At 40.4% G+C, this 25813-nt stretch overlaps 1 protein-coding gene across 1 annotated transcript in view; it reads left to right on the top strand.

Annotated features, from left to right (window-relative positions):
- The first annotated feature begins 652 nt into the window (after positions 1-652).
- Positions 653-25813, top strand: part of cpeb4b (cytoplasmic polyadenylation element binding protein 4b) — a 29585-nt gene continuing 4424 nt past the window's right edge. Inside the window, exons 1-8 of the mRNA XM_005727934.2 lie at positions 653-1244; positions 1981-3212; positions 14816-14906; positions 19977-20027; positions 23585-23608; positions 24708-24878; positions 25166-25255; positions 25617-25735. Of these exons, the coding sequence (XP_005727991.1) occupies positions 2028-3212; positions 14816-14906; positions 19977-20027; positions 23585-23608; positions 24708-24878; positions 25166-25255; positions 25617-25735 (1731 nt within the window). The 5' untranslated portion in view covers positions 653-1244; positions 1981-2027. The remainder of the gene's footprint in view (positions 1245-1980; positions 3213-14815; positions 14907-19976; positions 20028-23584; positions 23609-24707; positions 24879-25165; positions 25256-25616; positions 25736-25813) is intronic.

Below are 25813 nucleotides of genomic sequence, written 5' to 3'. Positions count from 1 at the left end.
TTATAATGATGCCATGAGGTTGTTACTAAAGAGACTAAAATGGCAAGTGAGATGCTTGTAACTGCTGGAATCTGTATATTTAAAGCTTTATTAAGAAATCTCATGTTTAAATTTATATTCAGGCTCAACACGCCTGAGAATGAGATCACTGGGCTAAATGGATATCAGGTTTGGCAAAACATCAGTCTTTATTGGAGGCACTCCTGTAGTCTCTTTGTGGGTGTATTTCTTTCTATGGACAATGAGTGCTGAATAAAGATTGACTGATTGGGAAACATTGAAAAGAGGAGTCTCTATAGCCACCTGACAAAAATGATAATGCTGAAAAATACTGCAGAGTGCAGTGGCCAGTGTGAAGAGGACGAGATTTGCATTTAAGTTATGCATGAAAAGGAACACCAAAACGACCACCAAAAAAAAACGATAGCATACCTCCTTGTTTCATCTCCACACAACAAATGAGCTAGGGATCAAAAAGCCCGAGCCAAGGATGCGCTTTTACTGAAGCTTTGGTGGGGGGGTTGGGTTTCTCATTTTTCTCACGACCTGATATAGGCTGCATCGTGAAAAGACAGGATAGCGATGGGAGGAGGGTTTTTTTCTGCCCTGAGTGGGCAGGCCCTTAAAGCACGGCGTGGTTATATTATTGGCGCATAGCTGTTAAATGATGAAGAATTTTAGAGAGGTTGCCGGTGGTCCAACCAATCGCGTACCGAGGTGTGGCCCCGTGAAGGCGTGGTCTAAGCGAAGAGGGGCCGTCCCAGAAGCGGAAGTGTGTCTCGGCTGATCTTTCGCTGTCATTCGGCCACGGTCGGTTCCAGGAGAGAGGGGCAGCCAAGAAGCAAGCAAGCAAGCACACACACAGAGGATCGGCTGGCTCTGAAGGAGAGACAGTTAGTGAGAAGAAAAGAAAATAAAGCGAACAATGAAACCGATCGAATAAGGCTTTATGAACGAACCGAGTATAAGTCACACACTGCCACGTTAACAAAGCTCTTCGATGATACGGTCCAGATTACAGGCAGCAGATAGAGAGCTGTGTCATTGAGCAGGCAGGACACGTCAGGAGAAGGGAGAGAGAAAAAAAGAGCTGACCGACTGCACTGTACGAGTCAGCTACTAAAACCGCCTCTGAAAACCTTTGCTTGCCGCACTCATTGTTTCAAGGACACCGTCTCGCTCTCAGCCCGAGGGAAAGGATCTCGACACAGACGACGCCGAGGTCGAAAGGTGGTGATCAGAAGGTGAGGAGATGTTTTATTCGCTTGCCTTCAACCTGTCCAGCTAGCTAGCATTCGTGCTAACGGTCGTTAGCTAGCAAGCTAATGTTAGCAACGGATGGAAAAGTTAGCTGGTCAGCTAACAGCGATTTAAACTGCTTCTCCGTCGACGCGTGAAACCGATTAATTAACAATAATTTGCCCGACTGATAAAAAAGCCGTATTAATATAAACTTAATTTTGATAGTGGGCTCTTCCCAGGGTGCTGACAGCTGTCAAACAAGGTCGAGTGTTTTATTTTTGACGGTTTTGTTGGTTTTTTGTCAATATTTTCAGCCTTCGTTGATATTTTGTGCTAATGTGCGTTTCTTGGGTGATAATTAGTTGCCTGTCAGTTGGTTTTCGTTAGTAAAACGTCCCCAAATGGAGACTATATGCTCGACACAGCAGTGGTTCTGGCTTTACTGGTGGCTGCCAGCAGCTCAGCTGTAGACAATCTGGCAACGTCACGGGGTTATAATTAGCTAAAGATGTAACGTTAACTGGCTGGCTTTTTTTAAGGATGAGCTCTAAAGCCACAGTACAGTGAATGTTATATGTGTGTAGGATCTCATTTAGAACCTACACATAAAGAGATTTCCATGCCTCTGTGTCCCCTCACTTCGTTGTTTTTTTTCTAAATCCCTTGATCTGTTGGTTAATGTGAGTGGGTGACTGCTAACTCAGTGCATGCCATGCTTGTATGCTCTTCTCTCTATAGGACCAAACGATCACGGGATAGCACTTGTCTGTGGGGGGAGAAAACAAATGGGGGATTACGGGTTTGGAGTTCTAGTTCAAAACAACACTGGCAACAAGTCTGCATTCCCGGTCCGAATCCACCCGCATCTGCAGCCCCCTCATCATCACCAAAATGTGTCGCAGAGCCCTGCCGCTTTCATAAACAGCACCACAGCCGCAGGGAATGGCACCACGGGAGGCTCTCCCTGGCTCTTCCCTGCCTCCGCCACCCACAACAGCGTGCAAGACGAAATCCTGGGGGGGCCAGAAAAACCCAAAGCACAGCAGCAACAGGAAATGCAAGAAACGCAAGAAAAGCAGCAGATGTCTCCTGGGAGTCACCAAGAGGGTGGAAGTGGCGTTGGGATAATTTCAGAATTGGAAAAAGCCAGGTCCGAGGAAGGCAAGACAGAGAATGGCACATCTGACAGCAGTAATGGAAAAGAGAAGCAGCTCCGTCTTGAGTCACCTGTTCTGACAGGCTTTGATTACCAGGAGACATCTGGTCTCGGGGGTACGGGCCCAGTTCAGTCCAGTACAACCTCGTCATCGCTTTCTGGCTTTAACAACTGGTCACCCGCCATCCCACCTGCGCCATCAACAATCATCAACGAGGATGTCAGCTTTTTCAACCCGGCGTCTGCCAGTAACGGGCCTCTGCTGTTCCAGAACTTCTCACACCACGTCAGTCCAGGGTTTGGTGGGAACTTCTCCCCCCAGATCGGACCAGCTGCTGCCTTGTCCCAGCACCACCCGGCTCCCCCACCCCATCCCCATTTCCAGCACCCCCACAGCCAACACCAGCAGCATCGGCGTTCTCCAGCTTCTCCCCACCCACCACCGCCCTTCCCACACAGGAATGCAGCTTTCAGCCAGTTGCCGCATTTGTCCAACAGCCTGAACAAGCCCCCGTCTCCCTGGGGTCCAGCCAGCTACCAGAGTCCCTCTCCCTCCCCCGGCTCCTCCACTTCCTGGAGTCCCGGAGGAGGATATGGTAGTGGTGGCGGCTGGGGAGGATCTCAAGGCAGAGATTATCGACGCGGGCTGAATGGCGGGATGACTCCCATTAACTCTATCTCCCCATTGAAGAAGACCTTCCCTAACAACCATGTGGCATCCCAGAAGTACCCTCGAAACAGTCCCGCAGGCTTTAATCCCAAGTCCTGGATGGATGATGGAGTTGGCCGCAGCGATAACATCTTCCCCTTTCAGGTCAGTTTGCCTCTAAGATGTTTATTCAGATGGTTGAATGGGAATTTTCACTAACTGTATGGAATTGTCCTCTTTTTCTTCCCAATTATGTTGTATACTAAGCATGAATGTCCAGCGTATATGTCTGGTTCTGAATATTTTTCAGTTGTAGCTGCTCATCACCTGAATTATTAAACAGCAGGATGTCATTTATGTGAACTATTAATATTATAGCATTATGTGGTACAGCTTCTATTTTTAGACACAGCAGGAGGGCACAGATTTACACGATGCTTTTGCTACTGTGTTAAACCTGTTATTGGACTCTGTACTTCTATAGCTGAGCGTCCTTTGCGATGACTAATGTGGCTCTCACTGCAGTGGTGTGTGCCATGTGAATTGGGGGGGGGGGGCATATAGGAATGGGGGAGAAGACAGCATGGACAGAAAAAAAATGATAAGATTTTATAATGGGAGACTGGGAGAGCGAGGTACAAAATGAAGACGGCGATGGAGGGTATAACGACAGACAATAGTGTCAGAAAACTATCTGCATTAAGTGATGAATAACAATACATTATGGTTAGATTGCTTTTGTTCCAGTCGTAAACAACCATTAGCAACAAACGGTGATACTGTAGATCCATGAACCTTGCTCAGTTCTTTATGCTTTGCATATATTAGGCTCTTGACCTATTACACTGTGTAAAAGAGAGTCTGATGATTTATAAGATTTAGAGTTACATTAATCACTTACTGTATGTCATGGCATGGGTGGCCACCCCTTAATAAAAAAAAATCCAACCTGTTCATTCATTTTAAAAGCTGGGTCCACATACAATGAAGACTGCTTAAATAATTGTACTGTCACATGTAGAAACCAGCTGTAATGGAAAGAGGTAGAGGGGCCTGGAGATAAATTCATTCTATTGATCTAGCCCGTGATTGATTGTGCTGGTCGTTATAAGGAGGAGGGGAAAGAGACAGAGGTGGCTATAGACCCATCTGGGCCTATCCAGTGAAATGTTTCTTTAAGTACCCTACATATCCTTTACTTTTTTACGTTGTGACAAAGTCCCTGCAAGTTGGTGTCAGTCGTAGTCGTCGTCATGGATGAAAATAGATCGTGTTAAATAGTCCTGGTGGCTGCATGTCTTTTTAGATTCAGCAGCCTGTCAACATCATAACTGAACGTATAGATTGCAGATTTCCTGGACACGTTCTTTACCAGTGAATCCAAAATTCTCTAAAGATGCAAAGTAACTTAAAACTGTTAAAAGTGATGCTTGTTGTGACCTTTCTTCTTGTTCATTAGCAGTTAATGACTCAACACTCCACAGGCTCAGCAGCCAGAAGGTTGTGCGGACAGGTCTTGACATGTATTAGAGAGGGAGCACATGCTTCTCAGTAGCTATTTAGGATTAATGTTGTTAACAGCTAATTGCTGTAGGTAGTTGTGCGGCCCAGGTTCGTGTCTGACCTGTTCCAGTTTGCTTTGATGAGGAGACTATTTAAAGGGGGCCTGTTATTCTCATTTACAGTTCCATATTTTTATTCTTGGACTCTACTAGACTAGCTTTGCATGATTCAGTTAAGACATCCTCATTTGTCTTGTACAGGGTGTTGGTACAGTTCATCCAACGTTTGAAATGAGCTTTTTTAGCTCCCACCCCATCATTGCTTAAAGCCACTAAATGTCAGTGACCTTCTGTGGTCTCTGATTGTCACCACACTTGCTGCGTGGACTTCCCTTAAGAGGACAATATTAGGAACATCCTCTCTCTTTTAGCTAGTTTTCTGGCAGCATAATTACAAGGATGGTGGCTCACTTATTTAGCATTGTGGTTTAAAAAAAGATAACTAAAATTGTAACAAGGTAGTTAGCTAATTTATAACTTCATCCTATTGCTTCTATTAACAGTTTTTACATGTCAAAAAGATTTAAAAAGCTTAAATTGATTAAATAACTGGGCAAATGTTGTGACCTAGTTCTGTATTACCTGTTCAGCTAATATCCGTCCTCTTAAGTTAATTAGTTACTGTATGCAAAATCATTTGTTGCGATATGTGAACGGGGTCATCAGTGATAGAATACTATAATGATCTTATAGAAGCATCACTTTCGGCTCATGCTGGAAGGAGGGAGGCTCTCCTGTGTCTCACTTTGTCTCCATCCTCCTCCCTGCTTTGTGCAGAGGTGCACATACGCAGCTGTTATGTCTTCATGAGCACAAAATTACAGATTAGCATGGTTGGATGGTACAAAAAAAGCCGTTGGCTTAATAAAAAAAAAAAAAAAAAAAAAAGACCAGAAAAAGTATAATGAGAAAGAAGTTCCCAACATGCTTTGTAGATTTAAATGCGTTAAAAGCGTTACAACTGGCGTTACAACTGGTGTCAAACAGCCTGTAGATCAGATTTGGGTTTCTGCAACAATTTCGAGAAGCCTGACTGTTACATCCCGGTGTTAGAGTTAAGCTAGCTTTCCTGTAGCTGCAGTATGTTGTTCTTCCTTGTGGTTGAATCAGATCAACTAAAGTAGCATTGTCCTCTTGCCCCCTTGATACTGCAAGGGCAGATGGAGGATGGGCGTAGAATGGCCTCCCTGTCGGTGTGCATGTCTGAGAGAGGGAGAGGGACTGATTATGTAAGTGTAACTCCTTTTTTAAAATAACAACACATTTAAAATATAGGTTTCAATAACCAACAAAGGATAACAATGACTGTTAAGAAATTGCTGTGTATATTTATAGTCCTCAAGCTCATTTTGAAACCTGCCGCAATTTCCACTTTTGCTTCTTTTCTTCAAGAACATCTCCTTCGTGAATCTGTACTTTTCAAGCATATGCACGGTGGCGTAATGGCAAGTCGGACACGATCAGTTCACGCAGATTTGTTTTCGCCTCGCTTTGCGTGGATGTGGATCGGTATTGTTTTGCCCGTAGTTACATCTTCCACTCAGATCTGTATCAGTGCTGCTTGTTGCATTGTGTAATGCAGCCGCTTTGGAACATTCACTTCATATGCACTTCATGTGGATATTAGGATTTGTTCCAACTGAGATAGTTTACTACATGTAAATGAGGATTTGCTTATAAGTCTGTCAAATTCTGAATCACATCAGTTGTTTTCCTTCTCTTTTTTTTTTTTTGTCAGTTTCGATCCACCACAAAACAACCGAATCTTGACATGTTTCATTTTGGTGTGAGCATGTACTGTAGGTCATGATGTTGTGGTGAAGTGGTTACTGTAGAAACCATTGTTAAATTACTGCACAGCCAACCAAGCGTCACAATTAATTGCCAGTGCCTTCTCTGTATATTTCACTCTTAAATACATCTATCCAAGTGTTGTTTGGCTTTCATTATCCATGCTTGCATATACATGTGACATGAAAATTGCCACATCCGTCTCATCAGTTGCCTTAAGCAGTTTCCTATCCATTTACTCCCGTAGCTACAGAAATACTCCAGAGGAAGTTATGGGAAAGATGGCTTTGTTTTGCTTTCTTTAAAACCGTTTTAAAAATGGTTCTTGTCAATGTTTGTTGAGATCAGGCATTGTTCAGATGACTGATTACACAAGTTGTCTTACACAAGGCACTCCCGGATTTGGTAAATGAAACACTGTAGTTTGTGTAACTGTGAACTAAACAGACCTGTGTCACATCCCTTCTCCTGTAAGCCTCAACTGTTGGAGTTTTAGCACACACAACAGATGAAGGATCAGTTGGGCATTATTCAGGTCTTCTGTGTTTGATGAAATAACTCCTATTTCATCACAACATCTGCTTCTTTGTGCATTTTTAATGTCGTAAACATGTAATATAGATGATTTCTGTAAGTCAGTACTTTTGTGACCTTTGCACTATAAACTCGCTGCACATAAACACAATAAATCAATAGTATGCAACCAGTCAGATAACCACTGTAACATATCTATCCAGACACACTGCTGCTAACTGCTAGCACACAGTTCACTTAGTAAATAACCTTTGACCAGAAATGTGTACTTTTTAAATGTCAGGGAAGTCTTTATTTTCTTCTTCTTCTATCTGTTATTCTTTCCTTCTTTGTCCTCTAATTCTTCACCCGTGAATTTCAAGGTCAGAAGCTTGCTGCTGTGTCAGGTGTACTGAGTGGTTTCAGACTGGTAAATCTGGCCAGTGACCAGGTCAAGACCTGCAGGGTCTGAGGTAGAGAAGCCAGCACAGGATATTGCCTCAGTAAGCCACCTGGGTAACTGTTGGTTACAGCGCTCCTGACTGTTTGTGCAGCTTAGAAATAATGATGCTGTTATCTGAAGGCACATTATTAAAACTGTCTCTGTGTATGTCCAGAAAATCTTTGCAGAGTGTGGTTTTACATATCGCTTTAACCAAAACAACGCTACTTTTTATGTAAAATCAGACCTGTAAATGACCAGTACACGGGGTTGTAAGCTGGTTTGCGTTACGAATATTAGACTATTAGGCCGTTTGTTTTTACTCGATAAGCCTGTGCTTTAAATATTTGTAGTTGGATGCCCTGCGTCAGCTTACATGGGCTCCAGCTCTTCTGTGACCCTGAATTTGATAAGAGGTTAAGAAAATGGATGCATGTTTGGAAAATACTGTAGCTCTGGAGTGGGCGGCACAGTGGTTAGAGCTGTCGCCTCTCAGCAAGAAGGTCCTGTGTCTGCATGTTTCCCTTTTGCCTCCAGATACTAAATCTTCCTCCTACAGTCCAGTGACATCCATGTTAGGTTAATTGGCTGTCTCTGTGTTAGTGCTGCTATATACTGGCGACTTGTCGAGGGTCTACCTCTCCTCTCACACCATGACAGTTGGGAGAGTCTCCAGACCTCAGACCCCACCCCCAATCCTGAATCAGATTAAGAAAATGGATGGATGTATAACTGGACTGATGGTGCTCAGGAGCCTAAAGATGATATTCAGTATTTACATGAACCTTTGTTGGTTATATTCTACAAAGGCCAAGGGTTGCAGTACATGTGTGAAAACTGCTAACATCTGAATCTTTAATGAAAATATGATGCAGAAAATATTGAGTGTGAACTAGAGGAACTTGGGTAAACTCTATCCTGTCCAGAGTTAATTGTCAGTAAATAAAAGTTAGACAAACAAAGCCATGGAAGTGGCTGAAAAAGCAAGGCCTGTTGCTTTGTCCCTGATAAAACCGAGAGTAAAATGCAGCTATTTATTATGTCTGGTAATGGCAGACAGAAAACATTGTTTGTAAACTCCGGTTGAGAAGAGATAAGAAAGGTATGTGTGAACATCCGTCCATATATGTACTGTGAACTCCTGAAATAAAACTTTCACTTTACAGCAGAAGTATAAGTTCTGGATTAGCAAGTAAGCAAAGCTAAATGTTATTTTATTATTGCCTGAATTTATTCCGATAAGTAATTTTCTTCTGCTCATTTTTATTTGTTCATAGCTCATTTGTGTCCTGGAGCGATCTGCTTATTCTTAAACTGATATATTTTTGTGGGATCACTAGGATGTCAGGTGTGGCAATGGCAAATGGTTTGCATGGATCAACCCCTTTTTTGGGGGTGAAATGGTAGAATTATTGCTGCGGTTTTTCACAGATGTATTAATAATATATTTCAAACAAGGCAAAAGTACATTTTTAACTCCCTAACCCCAGAACACACACACGTATATATGAGTATGAATACTCACGTATCAGGTAATTGAACTGTAGACCTGCCCATTTGCCTGTGTTAAACACAACACCTTATGGTTCCTGTACACAATCACGCTGACACTGACAAATTTGCTTTAAAGATAAGCCTCAGGCCTTTCAGGTACCCTTCCTTGCCTACCTGTGATGTTCTGCATGAAAACTGTCATGCCATTTCAGACAAATTCTCTCGGTCATTTGAAGCCCAAGGTTAAAACCATTACCACTGGTCCTTGTGACAGTGTTGTTAAATTAGAAAAAAAACTTTTTCTTTTTTTTTTTTTTTAAACTAATGAGCGGTGCACCGGCAAGCACATAACTCTCCTGCTCATACAGCCTCATTGTGCCCTTCTTACGCCCTTGACAGACGCTCTGCAACAGGAAGAAAGGGCACTTGTGTATACGTGTGTGCATAAGCCCTAATTAGTCACTGAAATATGTGTTCAGCAAAATTTGATATAACAAAAAAGAGTTGACAAAGGAAAGGTTATGTTCAGGTGTCTTATTATAGGTAGCTTTGCTGAATGCATACAGTAAGTGAGTTGTTTTAATCCAATCCCCAAGCAGTTCAAATACTGCTTGAACGCCTCCCTTTGTCACTTGTTTTAAAACCCAAACGCACACACTGTTCAGACAACACTGTGTATTTGGTTGTTTTTGGCAGCTGGGAGTAGTTAATATTACTGTTTAGTACAATCACCAGAGCTGAGCAATGTGGAATTTTTTTTTTTTTTAATCACAATTCTTTTCTTTAATGTCAGTCTATCGATCAGTATATAATTTTGACTTTTTACTTGTGATGATGTAAGGTTGATTTTGATTTAAATATTTATTTCTGGTCTGCATTTTAAAACGAAATGGGTATATATAACAAAGTGACAACTCTAATCAGTTAAAGTTCTGTGACAGAAGAACGCAAACAAATGTCAAAATTCTTTGGTTAGTTCCAAATAAATAAAATGGATCCACGTTTAAGAATGGAAAATAAATCACTAAAAATGGCATCGATACTTTTCTGTTGATTCAAACCGTTCTGTCCCAGTCTTCTGAGCCTTGGACTGTGTCCTCTGGGGTGTCGTGCTCTGTAATGCATGAGTTTTCGTTAACATTTTCTGGTGTCATTTTGTCCTTTAGCTTGCTCATACTCCTGACGTTCTACTGTACGTGGTTGCAGGAGCCCAGACATTAGCGCATGTGCCACTACCTGCTGCTCTTTCTAAGCTTTGCAGGTCACGTTAACCTGATATGGCTCAAACTCTGCTATTCTCATTGTCATTGGACTTTTGTGTTGCCTGTCAAAACATGGATGGAATGAGTTTTGTCAACTTTATATTTATTTTGTGATAATTAAATAATCACAAGCGTCAAAAGAACAACTTGTTTCCCTTTCCTGTACTACATTTTTCCTCTTTTTATGATGAATTACCTCACTATTCACTTTTGCTCTCCCCTTTCTTTAACAGCTGTATCTACCTTCCTTCTTTGGCCTTTCTATCTTTTACAAATCTCAGGGATGTAATTAAAAGCTCAACCTTCTGACAATTGAATATAAGCGAACTATTAAATAACCTGCAAATTCTACAGCCCTGACAAATTACACATCGCCAGTGTATCCTTACTCTTTTTTTGCCTTTATGTTGTGCATCCCTTTACCCTGCCACAGCTTCCATTTTATCTTAACAGCCAGATGACATTGATGATTAATGTTGAGAGTTAATCACCCACAGCATGTTGGATTTAATCATTCTTTGATGACTCTACATGCCATGAAAATCTGTTGGAGGTTGCTCAGTTTGGTGCTGCTAAAGATTAGATTCTGTTTAGAGGGAGCAGTCGCACAGTGGTAGCCAGGCCCAGCCCTGGTTTTGTTTGCTTTTTTGTTTTTTTCCAAACATGCTTGACTTGAGCTTTTATGATATTAAAGGCAGCGTGTTGTCGGTGGTCTCTGTTATAGACGGAGCCGATGATAGGCTCTCCTGTCCAAATAAATATCTCCTGTCAAAAATAGACATTGTTTTTTATAGATGTCTAAAATTGATTGGAATTGACTCTGTGTAAATATACCAGGGAGCCCAGAATGGCAAAGCCCAGATCTACCTAGACTACTTTTTCAGTCAGTGTTAAGCAACTAGTGTGTGCTGTGTGCAGCACTTTATGCACTGGTTGTAAAGCTAACCCATATCATAATTTAATGAACCATAGATTGAATGACAGATGAACCAATTTCTGATCATGTGACCCAGTACGCTTTTGTCAAGCATTTCAAATAAGCTTCTTAGACAATGCATAGGTCCCAATTTAAACAAAAAAAGAAAGAAAAGGGGGAAAAAAAGAATTCATTATTAATTTTAGATTGATAAGAATTACTGGCTGAAAAAGTCAAATTATCTGAGAGGTAATTGTAATGGAATAATAAATAATAAGCCCATTTTTGTGTGTTCCATAATCCTTATTCTGGATAATAGTCCAAAAATTTTAAATGATTAGTTTGGTGCATAGTTTTTAATTCAGTGTCAAACAAACAGCAAATGGCACGGGGCCTGGTAGAGTAAGGTTGCCTTGCTGCATACAACCAACAATTCACACCTATCATGCATAGTAAAAGGAAAAAACCCTGCACTGTCACTGTTTACATTATCAGCTTCAAATAGACTGCTTCAGGGTTACACGTTTCTGCAAGAGATGATTTTGCAGTGTGAATGGGCTGCATGTAAATTTAAGTGAATGCATTAGGCCGTGTTCATAGATTACAAGAACTACCATATAAACCGTCATTTTTCTTGCTTGTGGCTAATGTGCGTGCATCTGTGCATGCTTGCAATCTGTCAGGGATAAGCTCTTTGCTGGACAGCTGGCCAGTTGTTGAGAGCGAGTGAGATGCAGAAATGTGATGATTAATCACTCTCCAGGCTAATGCTTAGCAACTGCAGAGAACCAGCCAGGCCTCAAGTCCGCCATACTGAGTCCATCTCAGCCACAAAATGAATTTGTATTATCCAGAAACAGTATAATAGAATTACCCTGTCATACTACACCGCCCACATATGATGGTAAATAAACTGATGCCACAAAGCGTGCGAATCCAAAAATGCGTACAGCATTGTCCGCTTCCTATTTGTATGCATTTGTCGTCATGTTGGAATATACTCATTACCCTTGTATACTTAAGGCAGAAACCAAACCTGGACTCTGTTTCTGCTTCCCTTGCCTTGGAGTGTTTGACTTATTTGTCCTTAGGCAATAGCGCAAGTGCACATATTATACTGAAGCGGATATGAGAAAATGGTGGACACAATCTGGCCTGTATCCCCATGTTGATATTTGTTTTGAGGGAGAGAGAGTTAGTGCATTGGGTGTGTTCTGCCACAGTGTTGTTTCTGTTGTAGTCAGCTCAAATGCTGGTAAGAAATTTGGCTACAGCTGGGAAGTTTGGCTGTTTTACCAGCCAAGTGTGCCAGATACCCAACCACGCTCTTCAAGCCGATCAGATAGTAGATATTGAATTTTGGTGAACAACTCCAGACACCGGACAGTAGATTAATGAGGAAAAAGAGAAAAAGTGTGTTGCCCTCCTAGTCAACCCTTGAAGTGTAGTTCACTTGGATAGGTGCGTTTCTTCTGAGCCTGTTAGCATGGTAACACAAAGGACAATGAACATTTCTTAGTCTTTTCTGACACTGCCTGCAGTTTGCCGTTAGGCTTTGAATTGGTTGCTGGTTTAACAACAGAGATCTTTGCATAGCTGCTGCTGAAGAAACAACACAGTAAATTTAAAGAGTGACTGATAATGCAGCCTTAGTGACATGATGGGTAATTCTCTGCCCATTATCAGTCAGGCCCAGGGCAGAGCTGACTATGTAGTGTTGTTGTCAGGATGTTTTCTCTGTTTTGTCTGAAACGGTGAACTTGTTTCTGTGTCATGCTTTATTTCAGTTATTTAACACTTTTCTCTTCCGTTTTTCTCGAGGCAGAAGTTTTCTGACCAACATTCGAACTGTTGCTACACCTGAACTGTATGAGTTTACTGCTTACTTTGCTTATAGTTTTTAAATTTGGATTTAGTTTTGCACATTTCATCTGAACTGTCCGCCGATTAGGTTTAAAAAGAAACAGGCCACATTGTTTCACACTGATGCTTTTGTTATTTTAACACTGCGTTGCTGACATGGTTTGGAAGTCTGATCTGTCAATCATCCTGTCAGGTTCAATTGCTTCTATGTGGATGTTTTTACAGCGTTAAACCTGAACACATCAGGTGTGTTCTGGCATTGTTATTTTAGAAGCATGACAGTTAGTAGTTAGGCAGCCATTCCTTCTCCTGTCTTTTTTTTTTTTTTTTTTGTTAAATTGTAATAATCTATTTTATGTTTTTACATATTTACACAAAATGCTAACGGTTGATTTTCTTTGAGTGCCGCTCTACAAATTAGTTGGAGATTGTTTCTCATTTAAAAAATCCCTTAAATAATCAAGTAGTCGATGGACTAGATACCAAACTGAAAGTTGGACATGCATATTCAGTCGTGACCAAGTTTTGAGAGAATAAACATGACTAAACTTTTTAGTCATAGGGTACAGCCTATGAACAACAACTTCTAGCTAGAACAATTGCTGCCTTTGTCAAGTATGAGATCTCTGACACATGCATGAGGAATATAAAAGGTTTTTTTAAGGCATTTCTACTTTTGAAGTTGGTATTTGTTAGAGAATGGCTTGGAAAATGGTGGAGGAGGAAGGAAGCAATGAGACATTGAAAAGCGAGATGCGAATAATAATTATTTCATATTTAACTTTTGGTTCTTTCAGAGGAAGGGAAACCCAAAGAGTTGATCACTTTCTTTAGAAGTTGTTGACTAAGACTGCATATTTTGTCTGGCTGAGGTGGAGTCTGCACTGAAACCTTATCAGCATGCCACTTGGAGTGTGTGTGTTTGTTTATGGGTACATGTTTTTAGTGTGAGAATATTTTGTATATACACATCATATGGGTGTGTGCGTGTTAACATGTATTTGTGTGTGCATACAATTATATCCGGTGTGGCTGGCTGATATGCCAAGGATGCCCTTGTTGTAGGTGACGAAGCTTTTGCCCAGGAATTTGCTTGGCTCATGCTCCATTTGACTGCTTGTTTTTCTCTTGACTTTCATTATGTTGCCTCATTGAACGAGTCTGTTTATTGCTTGTGTTTACTTTGCAAGTTGCACAGCAGGAAAAGCACACAAAAACATGCAAGAAAAGAAATTAGGGTTGAATTAAACACATAGTAATTAAGCACATAACAGCATCTTATAAGATGAGAGAAATCAACTGCTGAGAGCAAAAACTAGATTTAATAAAAGAAAAGAACAACATTTAATTCTTCTTCCCATTGGTAGATACACACCCACAGATAATTTTTAAGCTACTTTGGGATGAGTCCTTCTGGACCCACACAATAAAGCTGAACACAACGTGAGCCAAGAAAATGCTATAACTTTTTTTATTTCTCATTTCTTACTTTTAAAACGATTTAAACCAATACTAAGTCAATGTGTACCTGTACAGTCTCTCACATTGAGAGAAACAAAGCTTTCTGTCAAGTCTTTTCTTTGAAACAAGCTCAAGTGAGGTGAGAAGAAACAGGAAAGCATGTGACTGTTCCCCTTTTTTAACTCTTTTTGGTCAAAAGTCTTTAAGTATTGCAGGAAGTTTTCACCATTGTGTAAATTTTCTAAGTTAAGAGTGAACATGTCTGTCTTGTGGCAAGACAGTCTTTGGCAAGCTTAGATATTAACCAAGTCATTGTCGCATTAATAAGGCAATTTCTTCATTGCTCCGCTTTAACAATTAACACCATTGGTTACCACATTTCTTTTTATAGTTGTGTTAACTGCATGTCTTTGAAGCAGGCTAAAAATGTGACACAGTGTTTCTTTTTTCTCTCCTCTGTTTAGGAGCGCACCAGGTCATTTGACAGCTTCAACATGAACACTCTGGAGAGCTCCCTGATTGACATCATGAGAGCTGAGCAGGACAGTCTGAAAGGTAAAGATGCCAGTTGTCAATCAAGATCATGAAACACTAAGCAGACCAGCAGCATTTTTTTTTCCTTTTTTCTGTTTTTAATTTGACATTGCGTTAACAGCAGAGCTGTTTTTTCATAGAAGGCTGTAGTCACACAGGCCTAGACACTGGTTGGTGAATGTCTGACAACCACCAGTCGCTAGCAAAAAGTGAGTCTCCAGCATAAAGGTTTCGCCTTTTGAAATGTGTCGGTTGCGGCAATATGTCTCAATCTGTTTGTGACCAATGAGGAGGTTTTTGGTGCGACAGATGTCTCCCAGCATCAGCCTACAACTTCCAGCAACCATACATTTTTCCCTATTCTATAGGCAGGGAATTTTTTTTTTTTACTATGGATTCGGTACAGGAAATGAGTGTATATGCTGAAAGTGTATGCTTCCCATTTAGCATGTCTGTATTTTTAGAAAACCTGTGATGCGCTGGAGGTAGTTGTATGGACCTTTATCTTTAGATGCATCATATTTTCCCACAGATGGCACACATACTATGATACTGATCTTGTCATTATTTGTCCAGTAAATGGCTGGTGTGCAATAGTTATTCAGTGCATGTCAACTGACCTCGCTGAAAATGAGTTTCACAATATAACATGCAAACACTTTGCAGTACACTCGTTATTTTGCATTTGGCAGTTTTCCTCATATAAGGTGTGCAATACAAGAGGAAAAAAATGTTAATGTGCAAGCAGGCTTTACCTTTAAACACTTGTCTTTGTTATGGATTGTAGCTTATTTGGCCGCACAAAGGAACAACAGCTCACACACAATAATTTATCAGTTAACGCCTCAGTTTTTAGCAGAGAGGTTTCACCTCCTCCACAGGTCAGCCATGTAGAGGCTTTGTCTTCTTTTTGTGCTATCATCGGCGATATTATGAAAGGCCACAGTGTGTAGCAGTCAGCTCACACCTCTGTCTTCCTTTTCCTTCTTTCTTCTTCCCACTCATCATAAAAAACACAAACCAAGACAAACAAAAACAAAATTCTTCTTGTGGCTTCTATTCTTCTTCTTGACATTTTCTGTCATATCCATATATGCGATTATTCTGGGTGCGACAAATGCAGCTGGGTGAGACTATGTTGCATTCTGGCTTATGCCAGAGCTGACGGCAGTGGATTTCACAAGCAGCTCTACACACAGCATTGCTTGAAACTGTGTCTAATAGTCTGTTTTTGCTTGGAAGCCATATCAGGCTGTACAGAGCAGGTCAGGAGGAGACAAAATCACACATGTAAATGACATAGAGAATCTGGTCATTTATCAAAAATAAAAGACTAAACCTTTTGAAATGCTCTCAGTGTGATTCGAAGCATGCATAAAACTGCATCAGAGAGGTGCCTTTCCTGTGCAGCTGTTAATATTCTACTTGCTGTGTTACATATGGTATTCCCTGATGGCAGATGTTTTCCACGTCAGTTAGCGTTTTCTTATGCAAGTTGATTCCCATGGACCTGTATAGCAATAGTTGACTGACCTACTTTTCCACTGTTATATAACACAATAAGGAGTTAATGAATTTAATATTTAGAAAACACAGACGCCCAGCCGTAGCCATCGTTGCTGCACATATTTGTGGTGTCCACAAGTTGCAGTTTTCAAAAGCACTTTTACCCACTATTGTTTTGAATCTGATGGTTTTTATATTGACAGATGACCATCTACTTTTTCCACAAAGACTGCCGATCAGCATAAAGTGAGCCTTTAGGAAGAGGGGTCCATTTAAGTGAGCTTGTTTCATAGAAACAGTGATGAACTGAGGGGCAATGCAAAAAGAACCATAAGATAAATAGTGTCAGTTGTTTTAAATGTAATTCTCATCATCATTTTTATACTATTTTATTATTGTTTTTGCTATTTGTGCTAATTTTATTATTTTAAATGTCATTTTAATAATCATTATTATTATTTTTAATTAATTAATTAATTAATTTCTTATTTTTTAACATGTTCAATGTATCATTTCTGGCATGTCAAGTGTACAGCACTTTGTGTTCAACTGGGGGCTGATCTGAAAGTGCTATATAAATAAATTACTTGCTTGCTTCAATCAAAGCTACGTCCGTGGCATCCCAGATTTAAAAACACAGTGTACAAACTGAACTGAAGGATAGCTGAGCATGGTGCAATAGGTATAACCTCTTTCTCATGAATTTTAAGAAGCAGAGAGATTCATGAGGGCTTAGGCTTTATTTAAATGGGAATTATGAGAGATGGAAGAGCCCTCGCTGAACTGAACTGACACTGTCGTTGTTTTCTAATGATCGCTGCTGCTAAGCTTTTCATACAAAATAGTGTTGTGAAATAGTTTTGGTCCAAAAAGTTTGAAGAAGTTGCATGCTAATTTTTTAACATGTTGGTGTAGACGTTGCCGAGAACAATGATACTTTTTAACATACAGTATTGGTCTTAGCATTAAAAGGAAACATTTATTTGATAGCAAACAGTGCTGCTGACCGGTTATCATAACCCAGAAATTGGATATTAAATTAATTCTACAGGAGTCCAATGATCATTGGTTTAAAGGGTGACGCTCACAGAAATAATCTGACTACAGAAAAGTTAGTCAGTGGCCAATAGTGAGTGTTGGCTAAGAGGATAGAGCTGAAGTTCTTAGTAATGATCATTGTTTGAAAGGAAGCACATTTGATTTCTCAAGGCTTAGGCTGAGTGTAAAAGGTAACTAACTATACAGTTAAAGTTGTCTGTTATATTTGATAGTAGTTTAATAGGACAGAGGACTTAGATAATGATTATGTTGTTTTTGTTAGGTTGTACAAGTTTTAAGTCAAGGACCAGAAATTGAGTCTTCTTATGAGGTAAAAATGTGGTATAAAAAATCTCTAAATGGGAGCGATGTCGTGCGTAATATATGCATAGCTTTATGTTCCATAAAAACGTTTACTATACACATCAGTTTATTAGCAGAATAAATACAAAATAAAAGTTTTAAAGAAATTTTTAAGTATGGGATGCTACAGTAAGATCACTTCTTTAAACCTCGGACCTATCGGGCTCAGTGGCGGTATAATGTTGTGCTGTCAAATCTTAGTAAATGTTTCTTCAGTATCAGCAGAAGAAAACTAGAAGTCTGCCTCATTAAACATGTTTTGGTGCTTTAGCTCCACTGATGGATCCAAGAAAACACAGGAAGAGAAGTCAAAATTCTCTTCTAAAAACCACAAAGCTTCTGCTTTACATAACTTCATCACAATTTCAAAATACTGCATAGTCTGGTTTGCAGAAGTGATTTTTAAGGCAAAGTAAGCCCAACTTCCTATAAATATGATAGAATATGATATGTATACATCCTATAATACATGTAAAGTAGATGTTCTCTGCTTCGTTGATGCTAATATTAGCTCAGTGGCATTCTCAGAACCTTTTTCTGTGTGGTCAGGTATGTTTACATTTTTACGTTGTCTGCAAAGCTTGTCTGAAGAAAGATGACAAAAAGTAAATAATTTTAGACAATAATTTGATGCATAACAAATATTATATTATAATTACAGCGACTCTTCTCCGGGCCAGTTTTTGCTCTTTCTCTCCGTCACATGCATACATGCATCTACATAACAAACTGGCAGAATTCATACACAAGCACATTTAGATGCAGATAAGCAGGGCAGCAATTTCTCATTCCGGCTTAACATATTGAACAAAGTGAGAGCAATGAAGCAAGGGAGCGGGCGAGACAAAATGTCTACAGTACAAGGAGCTTTGAATCCCTTCCAGCATTGTCCTGACTGACAGAAAGGATCCCTCTGTTCACCCGCCCCATGCATGCACACACACACACACCCCCACCCGTCTTTTGTGTGCTCTGCATGCATGTGCTTTAACTGTTACAGTACTGTACTCACATGTAGCCAGGAGCATGCAAATCAGGTTCACAGAGCGGGCATGCACAGTCCTGCAGACACACAGGGATATGGTGCCTACTCGTGTGATCCTCGGAGACCATTATAGCCCTTTAAAATTCAGAATAGCAGGTGGTGCTCAGATGGACTTTTACCTTAGTGTCATCACATCACTATGGTCTGAATTGTAGTCCAGAGGATTTTAGTTTGGTTTGGTTGCCACCTTTGAGCTTATTTTGATTAAACTGAACTCATTTTATTGCATTTTTATTCAGATAATGATGATGGGTGCGCTACACAGTCGAATATTATCATCGAGCGGCGTGTTTCAAAGCTGCAGGTGGTCTGTCCTGGTTTCTCTGCTCTGTGAGTCGGGGTTCTGTTTTTTTTCTGTTCCCCCCCATAGTTCTAGGCAAACTATGGGGGGAGGAGCCAAAACATTTCCATGTGACCAAGGCGTTGGAATGCACCAATCACAGGGCACTCATTACCCACTCAACAATGGTCGTACTATTTGAGCTCTTTCATGTCATTATCCCTCTGCAGCAAGTGGGCCTTGCATAACTTCGAAGCTTGTTTGGAATCATAACATGTTTGTGTAGGCGCGGGTGTGTGCATATGCAAGAGGGTCTTGGCAAATGGCTAAAATCTATAGCATGAGGCTTGGAGAATAACGAGGTGATAAGAGGGAAAGAGAGTTGATGTCCCATAGATGTAGGAGAAACATGCAGCGAGCGGTAACAAAGGTTGTGATCATAGCTGTCCCAGCTAAAGCCTGCTCTGGATTAACACTTTAAAAAAACTTATAACAAAGTAAAGTCACCAACTGTTCCTATATTATGCGCAGAATAGATCAAATAGTGCCCCTCGGCAATTTAATTAGTGCACTGCTGTAATTGTCAAGAGGATTATTATGGTAACAGCCCTTTTCCAAATACAAAGTACTGATTGATAGTGTTAGTGGTGCTGTCTTGCCTCACATTGTTTTTAGCTGGCTGTAGCTGGTGTGGAGGGCAGACATCGCATTAGTGACAGCCATTTTATTACTATATCTTTCATATTCTTAATAAAATACAGATTTTTCTTTCAACTGGTCAGTGAAAATATAATAATAGCTTTATAGGAAGGTTTATATGATATAACAAAAGATTTTTTTGTTGTGTTTCCCTATGTAGGTCGTCTTGGTTTTCCTCACCCAGGAGGGGACAACCCTCTTCCCCTCAATGGTACGTATGGTAACCTAAACACTCAAGAGTCTGCTAAAATGACAAACTGGGCAATAACAAACTAATTAAAAAATTAAATCATAAAATGCTGATATCTCTGATGAATTTATTTATTGCAATAAAATTCATTTTATTTATTTATTTATTTAATTAAAAAAAGTGCCTTTATCGCTTAAAAACGCCCAATAAGTTAAAATGGACAAGTGGACAGTAGATCGACGTGAAGAAGAGTCAGATGTTTCAGATGGTTTTTTGGAGACGTAACAAGGTGGGCTTCATCAGTCTGAGGAAATGGCAGTAATCTCTCATTCAGACATGGGATGCTTTTCCATTAACGTCCCTCATAGCTTCCCAGCCAGTGCCATGATGGAGGGAGAGAGTGATGGCATGCCTGTATTGTATCGACTCTAGCGAAGCGTAACCGCACTTGAAGGTTTAGTTGTTTGCCGCTGTTGTTGCTAAGAGCGGTGTTTCTGTCTGTGTACTGTTCATTGCAGCAGCTGCTCCTGCCCCTTGCATGCAGGATCAGAAAGTAGGCGATCTCCCTGATAGACTGAGAGAAGCAGGAATACATATTTTATGATTGGAAAATGAGTTAGTTAGACACAAGACACTTGTGCAGTTGTAATCTTGAGTGTGTAACCATTAGTGTGACTGGTTTCAGTTAAAAACTTGTTGGTAAGAGTGCCATTGTGACTCTTAGAGGAAGTAGCCACGATATTTATGCAGACACAAAGGTAGGGTGTTTAGATGCCGTCAGATTCTTGGAGAAGAGTGCACATCTTAAAGGAGGGAGGTAGGCTAAATATAGCAGGTGGAGATGCAGATCTTTCTGTTCGTCTTACCTGAAGTTAAATACAAGCACATCCCCACATGCCTGCTTGAAATTAAACTAACAAGCATATATTTTTGTGCCCTTTCTCCTAGCTTGAAACTAATGTGGGGCTCTTCCCTTTCTACCTGTTACTGTTGAGATTGCTTAGTCCCCAAAGCCAAGAGGTAAAGAATGTATTGAGAAATGTGGACAAGTGGAGGGAGCGAAATGGTGTTTTTTCACCACTCTTTAATAAGTGGATAGAAAGCAGCAATGAAAGGGAAACTGCCTTTGGTTTGAATAATTTGCTAAATACCAGAAATAGTTTGATAGGTAGTTACACTAAAGATGAACCTCTTTGCTGTTCTCATGCTTCTTAAGGAGGCTCTTTCATCTTATGTTTGTTTTGCTTTTAAATGCATTCTTTAATCCTGGTGCTTCTCAAAAATAAGATATGGAGCTCGAAATTAGAATTGGCTTTATACTTTATTTCTTTCCTCAGCGGGTAGGAAAAAACCAAACCATTCATGTCCACATGATATGTGGAATTTAGTGGCTTCTACTTTGCCCTTGTACGTTACAGTTTCCTTTATTGTCCTTTTAGCTTTTTGCTTCTGGGCTTGGGGCTAGGATGTAAAACATGAAAGGCCAGCAGTTTCTTCAAAAGATTGCCGAGTCACATGGCAAGATCACATGATCAGGAGCTGTCATCAAGCCCCGAGACAGATGGTGCCAGCGGATAGGCAGCAGATAGAGGATGCACACTAGCCAAACCCTCCCTTCCATCCCTCTACCCCCACATCATAAGAACACAAAGATTGCATTCCTATCTCCTGTTCTTTCACCCTTTCATTTTCTTTGACCATTTTTTCTTTTTCTCCTGTTCACGCACTTCTTATAGCTCTGTGTGCTTCCTTTTAGTCTGCTTTCTTGACTCTCTTGGGCTCTATTGCTAGCCTTTGTAGCCCCCCCCCCGGTTGATGTCCATCTGGGTTGGAAAATCCACTGAGGGAGGCCAGGATTGTTGCTCATGCGCTCTTCTCCATGTTGCTCTTTTACATGGGTTGAGGCCTGGTTCACTCCAGTGTGCACATTTGAACATTTGTCACTTTAGCTCAAGGCCAGTATAGTGGTCGCCCCCCCCCCCGCAATGATGTCAGCATCAGAGAAACCACTGCCCTGGGAAAAGTTTGGATAATGACACACTGGATACATTTTCTTTCTGCTAATGAGGCTAGATTGAAACTGCTGTTGTCAGGGGTAGTGCTGCTTGACCTTCAGTGATGCATTTGATGTCTTGGAGAGTTCAGATTTAGTCACTAAATTACTGAGGTCATGCTTATAGTAGAGGTCTCAATTTTATTTTATTTTTTAAATAAATAAACATCTTTTACACTTATTGAGCCTAAGGCAATATTTATCTATTTGCAGCATTACATTCCTGGAAAACATTCTAGTGCAAACTAACATTTTCTTCAGCTCAATGAAGAAAAAAAAGGTTGTAAATTGACTTTTATTATGAAAGAGTCACACAGGAAGTGCAGTGCATTTATCAGTGAACTTGTATCTTAATGCCATTATTCACTGTGATGTTTTTTTTATTTTTATTTTATTTTGGATAACAGATGGGTTTGAAATATTGCAGGGAGTAATGAAACAAGCAGGAGCAGCCACTGTGAACCATTAGACAAAGAGCTGCAGGCAAAAGGCTGTAACTTCCCAGCAAAGTAACCAACTCACTCTGCCATGCTGTTTGCAGGTTCATGCTGTGTGGAGCACACATGCAGGTCAAATATGACCTACAGTTTTAAAGCACATTTGCTGTTAGCTATAGGTCTTGCTAAATTAGACCTGAAATCCAGTTTAAGGTTCAGCCCTGGGATCAAGTCTTCGTCATTGTCTTTCCGTTTGCATAATTATGCAGACTTGCTTAATTTTGGTACTTTGCAGTCAAGCTAGGTGAACTGGATAATTCACACGGCTGTTTGGCTGGCATTGAACATATAATTATATCTGGCACTTAACTTCACACAAAGCTGCAGTTGTTCCGAAACTGGTTTCTATTCATGCTTTTATTATTTTCTTTTTCCTCCTTCCTCCTCTTTCATTTTCTTCCCCTCTTTTAATTGAAGGCTTCATTTGATTTTTGATAGATGTTCCTGATGTGCTTCACTTTCAAGTTTCAATTTTTCTGCCATTTCTGTCAATATTCCTATTCAGAGCATCCATACATGTAGCGTAACACTTCATGTTATCCTTCAGTTTCTTTGTTAAAGGTTATCCCAGGGCTTGTATTGAATTACAGAAATGTTTTGCTGTTGAACTGAGATGTCCTTTTTTAGCTGTGCGCCTTTAGATTGTCTCCTTTATCCCCTTCTCATAATGAGTCAGCATTTTATTTTGAAAGTGCTATATTAATAGCGAGGTGACCTTTACAGCGTGTCTATATAAAGTGTCCTTTATAAAAAATACAGCAAGTTTAAAATGATTGTCTGCAACCTTTCAAAATGCACAGTTCCACAATTAAAAAGCACAAAACAAAAACCTGCTTGATAGTCGGTGTGCTGACAAAACCACAGGGTGTTTATGATTCATCGGTGATTAATAAAATCAAGGGCCCGCAGGCTGAAAGTGGGTCGTCTCTCCATTGTCGTGCACCACCTGGCACTTTTATTGGTATTATGTGTATTATGGGACTTTTGTGAACATCCTCTTCTTTGATTTGTCCTTATTCCACATGCAGCCAGGAATTATAGCAGGAGACGAGGTAAAATGCAATCACAAATACATCATGTCTTGTTTTCAGCATATTTTCCCGCCCTATAAGCCTCAGTGTTTAACTAATCTTGTAATGTTAAGCAGTGTTATGATTTTATTGACTGTGGTCTGCTTGTTTGTTGTTACATTAACGGGCACGTGCATTTAGTTTTGGAATGGCCCTGTGCTTTTTTTTTTAAACTTGTTTTCTTTTTTCTTTTTTATACGTGCAGTGATGTGACGAGTTTGTCTGCATGATTGTCTTTAGTGTCGAGCCTTGTTACTTGTCGTCAAGTGATCTTGTGCATCTTTTATCCTCAAGTTTTTGTTTCTCTCATTATGCTTCACTCTGCTCGCTTTTCTCCATCTTTGCTTGCATATTGCAAGATTAACTCAGACAATACAAGACGGTGTCACACTTAGCTACAAGTTAATGAGGCAGGGAGACGCGCAAAGTGTAATTCCTGATTTACACTCATTGCAAGAGGAGCCCGACACATGGCGAGGCACACACACTGTCAGTTAAGGCTAACGTCCTTGCATAAATCTTCATAAATCTTCATAAAGCAGCTCAGGGCAGGTTGTATAGGAGCAGGGATAGAGCAGGGAGAGCTTAACCTTTACCACACACAGTGCACTCTGAAAGTGTTTATACTTTCTCACTGATGGGACTAATGTGTGCGCGATAACCTTTATGTTCACAGGCAGCACAGTTCCATGTGTGATTCATGGAAGCTAATTAGGAATAAAGAACAACACATCAAGGACATTTAATTCGGTCAGACTGTGATGTGGTCCTTTCAGGCTCTAATATCTCCATTCTGCGTGCACATGTTTAACTGATTCTCTTCCAATTTGAATCAAATAGTTATATTTTAGTAAGTAAGATAAAAAGGTTAATGGTTTGTTTACTGTTGTTAGATCAAGAAAATTAAAGTAGTAGGAATTGAGGTCAGATAGACAAAGGGATGAAATTAAAGTGCTCATTTACGGCCATCTTTATTGTAGTGCCATTACCATGATTTACTGTTTTCTTTAAAAAAAACAAAACAAATGTCTAGTTTTCTCTTCAAAAGATAAATCTTTTCCACCTTCTTCTTCTTTCTCAGGCCACTCTTCTCTCTTCCCCATAGAGGATGGTTTCCCTGATGATGAACGTGGAGACCAGGGTCTCGCAGGCCTAGGTTCCCCACACTGCTTTCCGCACCAGAACGGAGAGCGCGTGGAACGCTACTCGCGCAAAGTCTTTGTTGGAGGACTGCCCCCAGATATAGATGAAGGTGCAGTAGTAACATAATTAATATCAAAAGGATTGAATTCCTGGGTTACTTTTAGCCTTTTATGTAATCAAACTTAGAACGAGGGAACTTGAGGGAAAATGTAAAAAGTTAAAAATAAATAAATAAAGCAATCATGCCTGAAACACACAGGGCTTCTTACAGTACACCCCCCTGTAATTTACTGTGAAATCTGAGCAGGGCCTCTGCTCTAAATCTCCCCTGGTGTTTTCTTTGAAAAAGCTATGGGCTGACGATGAGGATGCATTATTATTATTTTTTCATTTCAGATGAGATAACAGCCAGTTTCAGACGCTTTGGACACCTGTTTGTGGACTGGCCTCACAAAGCTGAGAGCAAATCCTATTTTCCTCCCAAAGGTATCTTAAATTCCTTAAATTCACAGCTTGTTCACACTATGCTGTTTTTTTTGTTTGTTTGTTTGTTTTTTTGGCAACTGACTTCAGTATTCCTGGGTAAAGCAGTGAGTGATAATCTGCTACAATCGATATCTATACATCTGAGCAATCTGGTTTTGTCTTCAGGCTGTTATCTGAAGCATTTGTCATCTCTGCTCAGATTGTTTGTATGTTTGTAAAAGCTTATGCCTTCCTGCTGTGCGAGCAGAGTGTCGTGATCAGACATGCTTTCACAGTAATCAGCAAACTAAATTCCTGCACAATCCTCTGTCAGTACTCTGCGGCCCCAGCAGCGAGAATAACCCTCTTGTGTTCTGTGCAGGCTATGCCTTCCTGCTGTTCCAGGACGAGAGCTCAGTGCAGGCTTTGATCGATGCCTGCATCGAGGAGGATGGCAAGCTGTACCTCTGCGTGTCCAGCCCCACCATCAAAGACAAGCCGGTCAGTGGGAACACACACACACACCAATTTGCTTAAATCTATTGGTAGTCCCTTAGTAGACTAGAGCTAAAAAAAAAA

The sequence above is a fragment of the Pundamilia nyererei genome, unplaced genomic scaffold (genome assembly GCF_000239375.1).
Source record: "Pundamilia nyererei isolate P.nyererei 1_Seehausen unplaced genomic scaffold, PunNye1.0 scaffold00026, whole genome shotgun sequence".
In the NCBI taxonomy this organism is placed as follows: domain Eukaryota; kingdom Metazoa; phylum Chordata; class Actinopteri; order Cichliformes; family Cichlidae; genus Pundamilia; species Pundamilia nyererei.
This window is presented reverse-complemented; position numbering and strand designations above follow the sequence as displayed.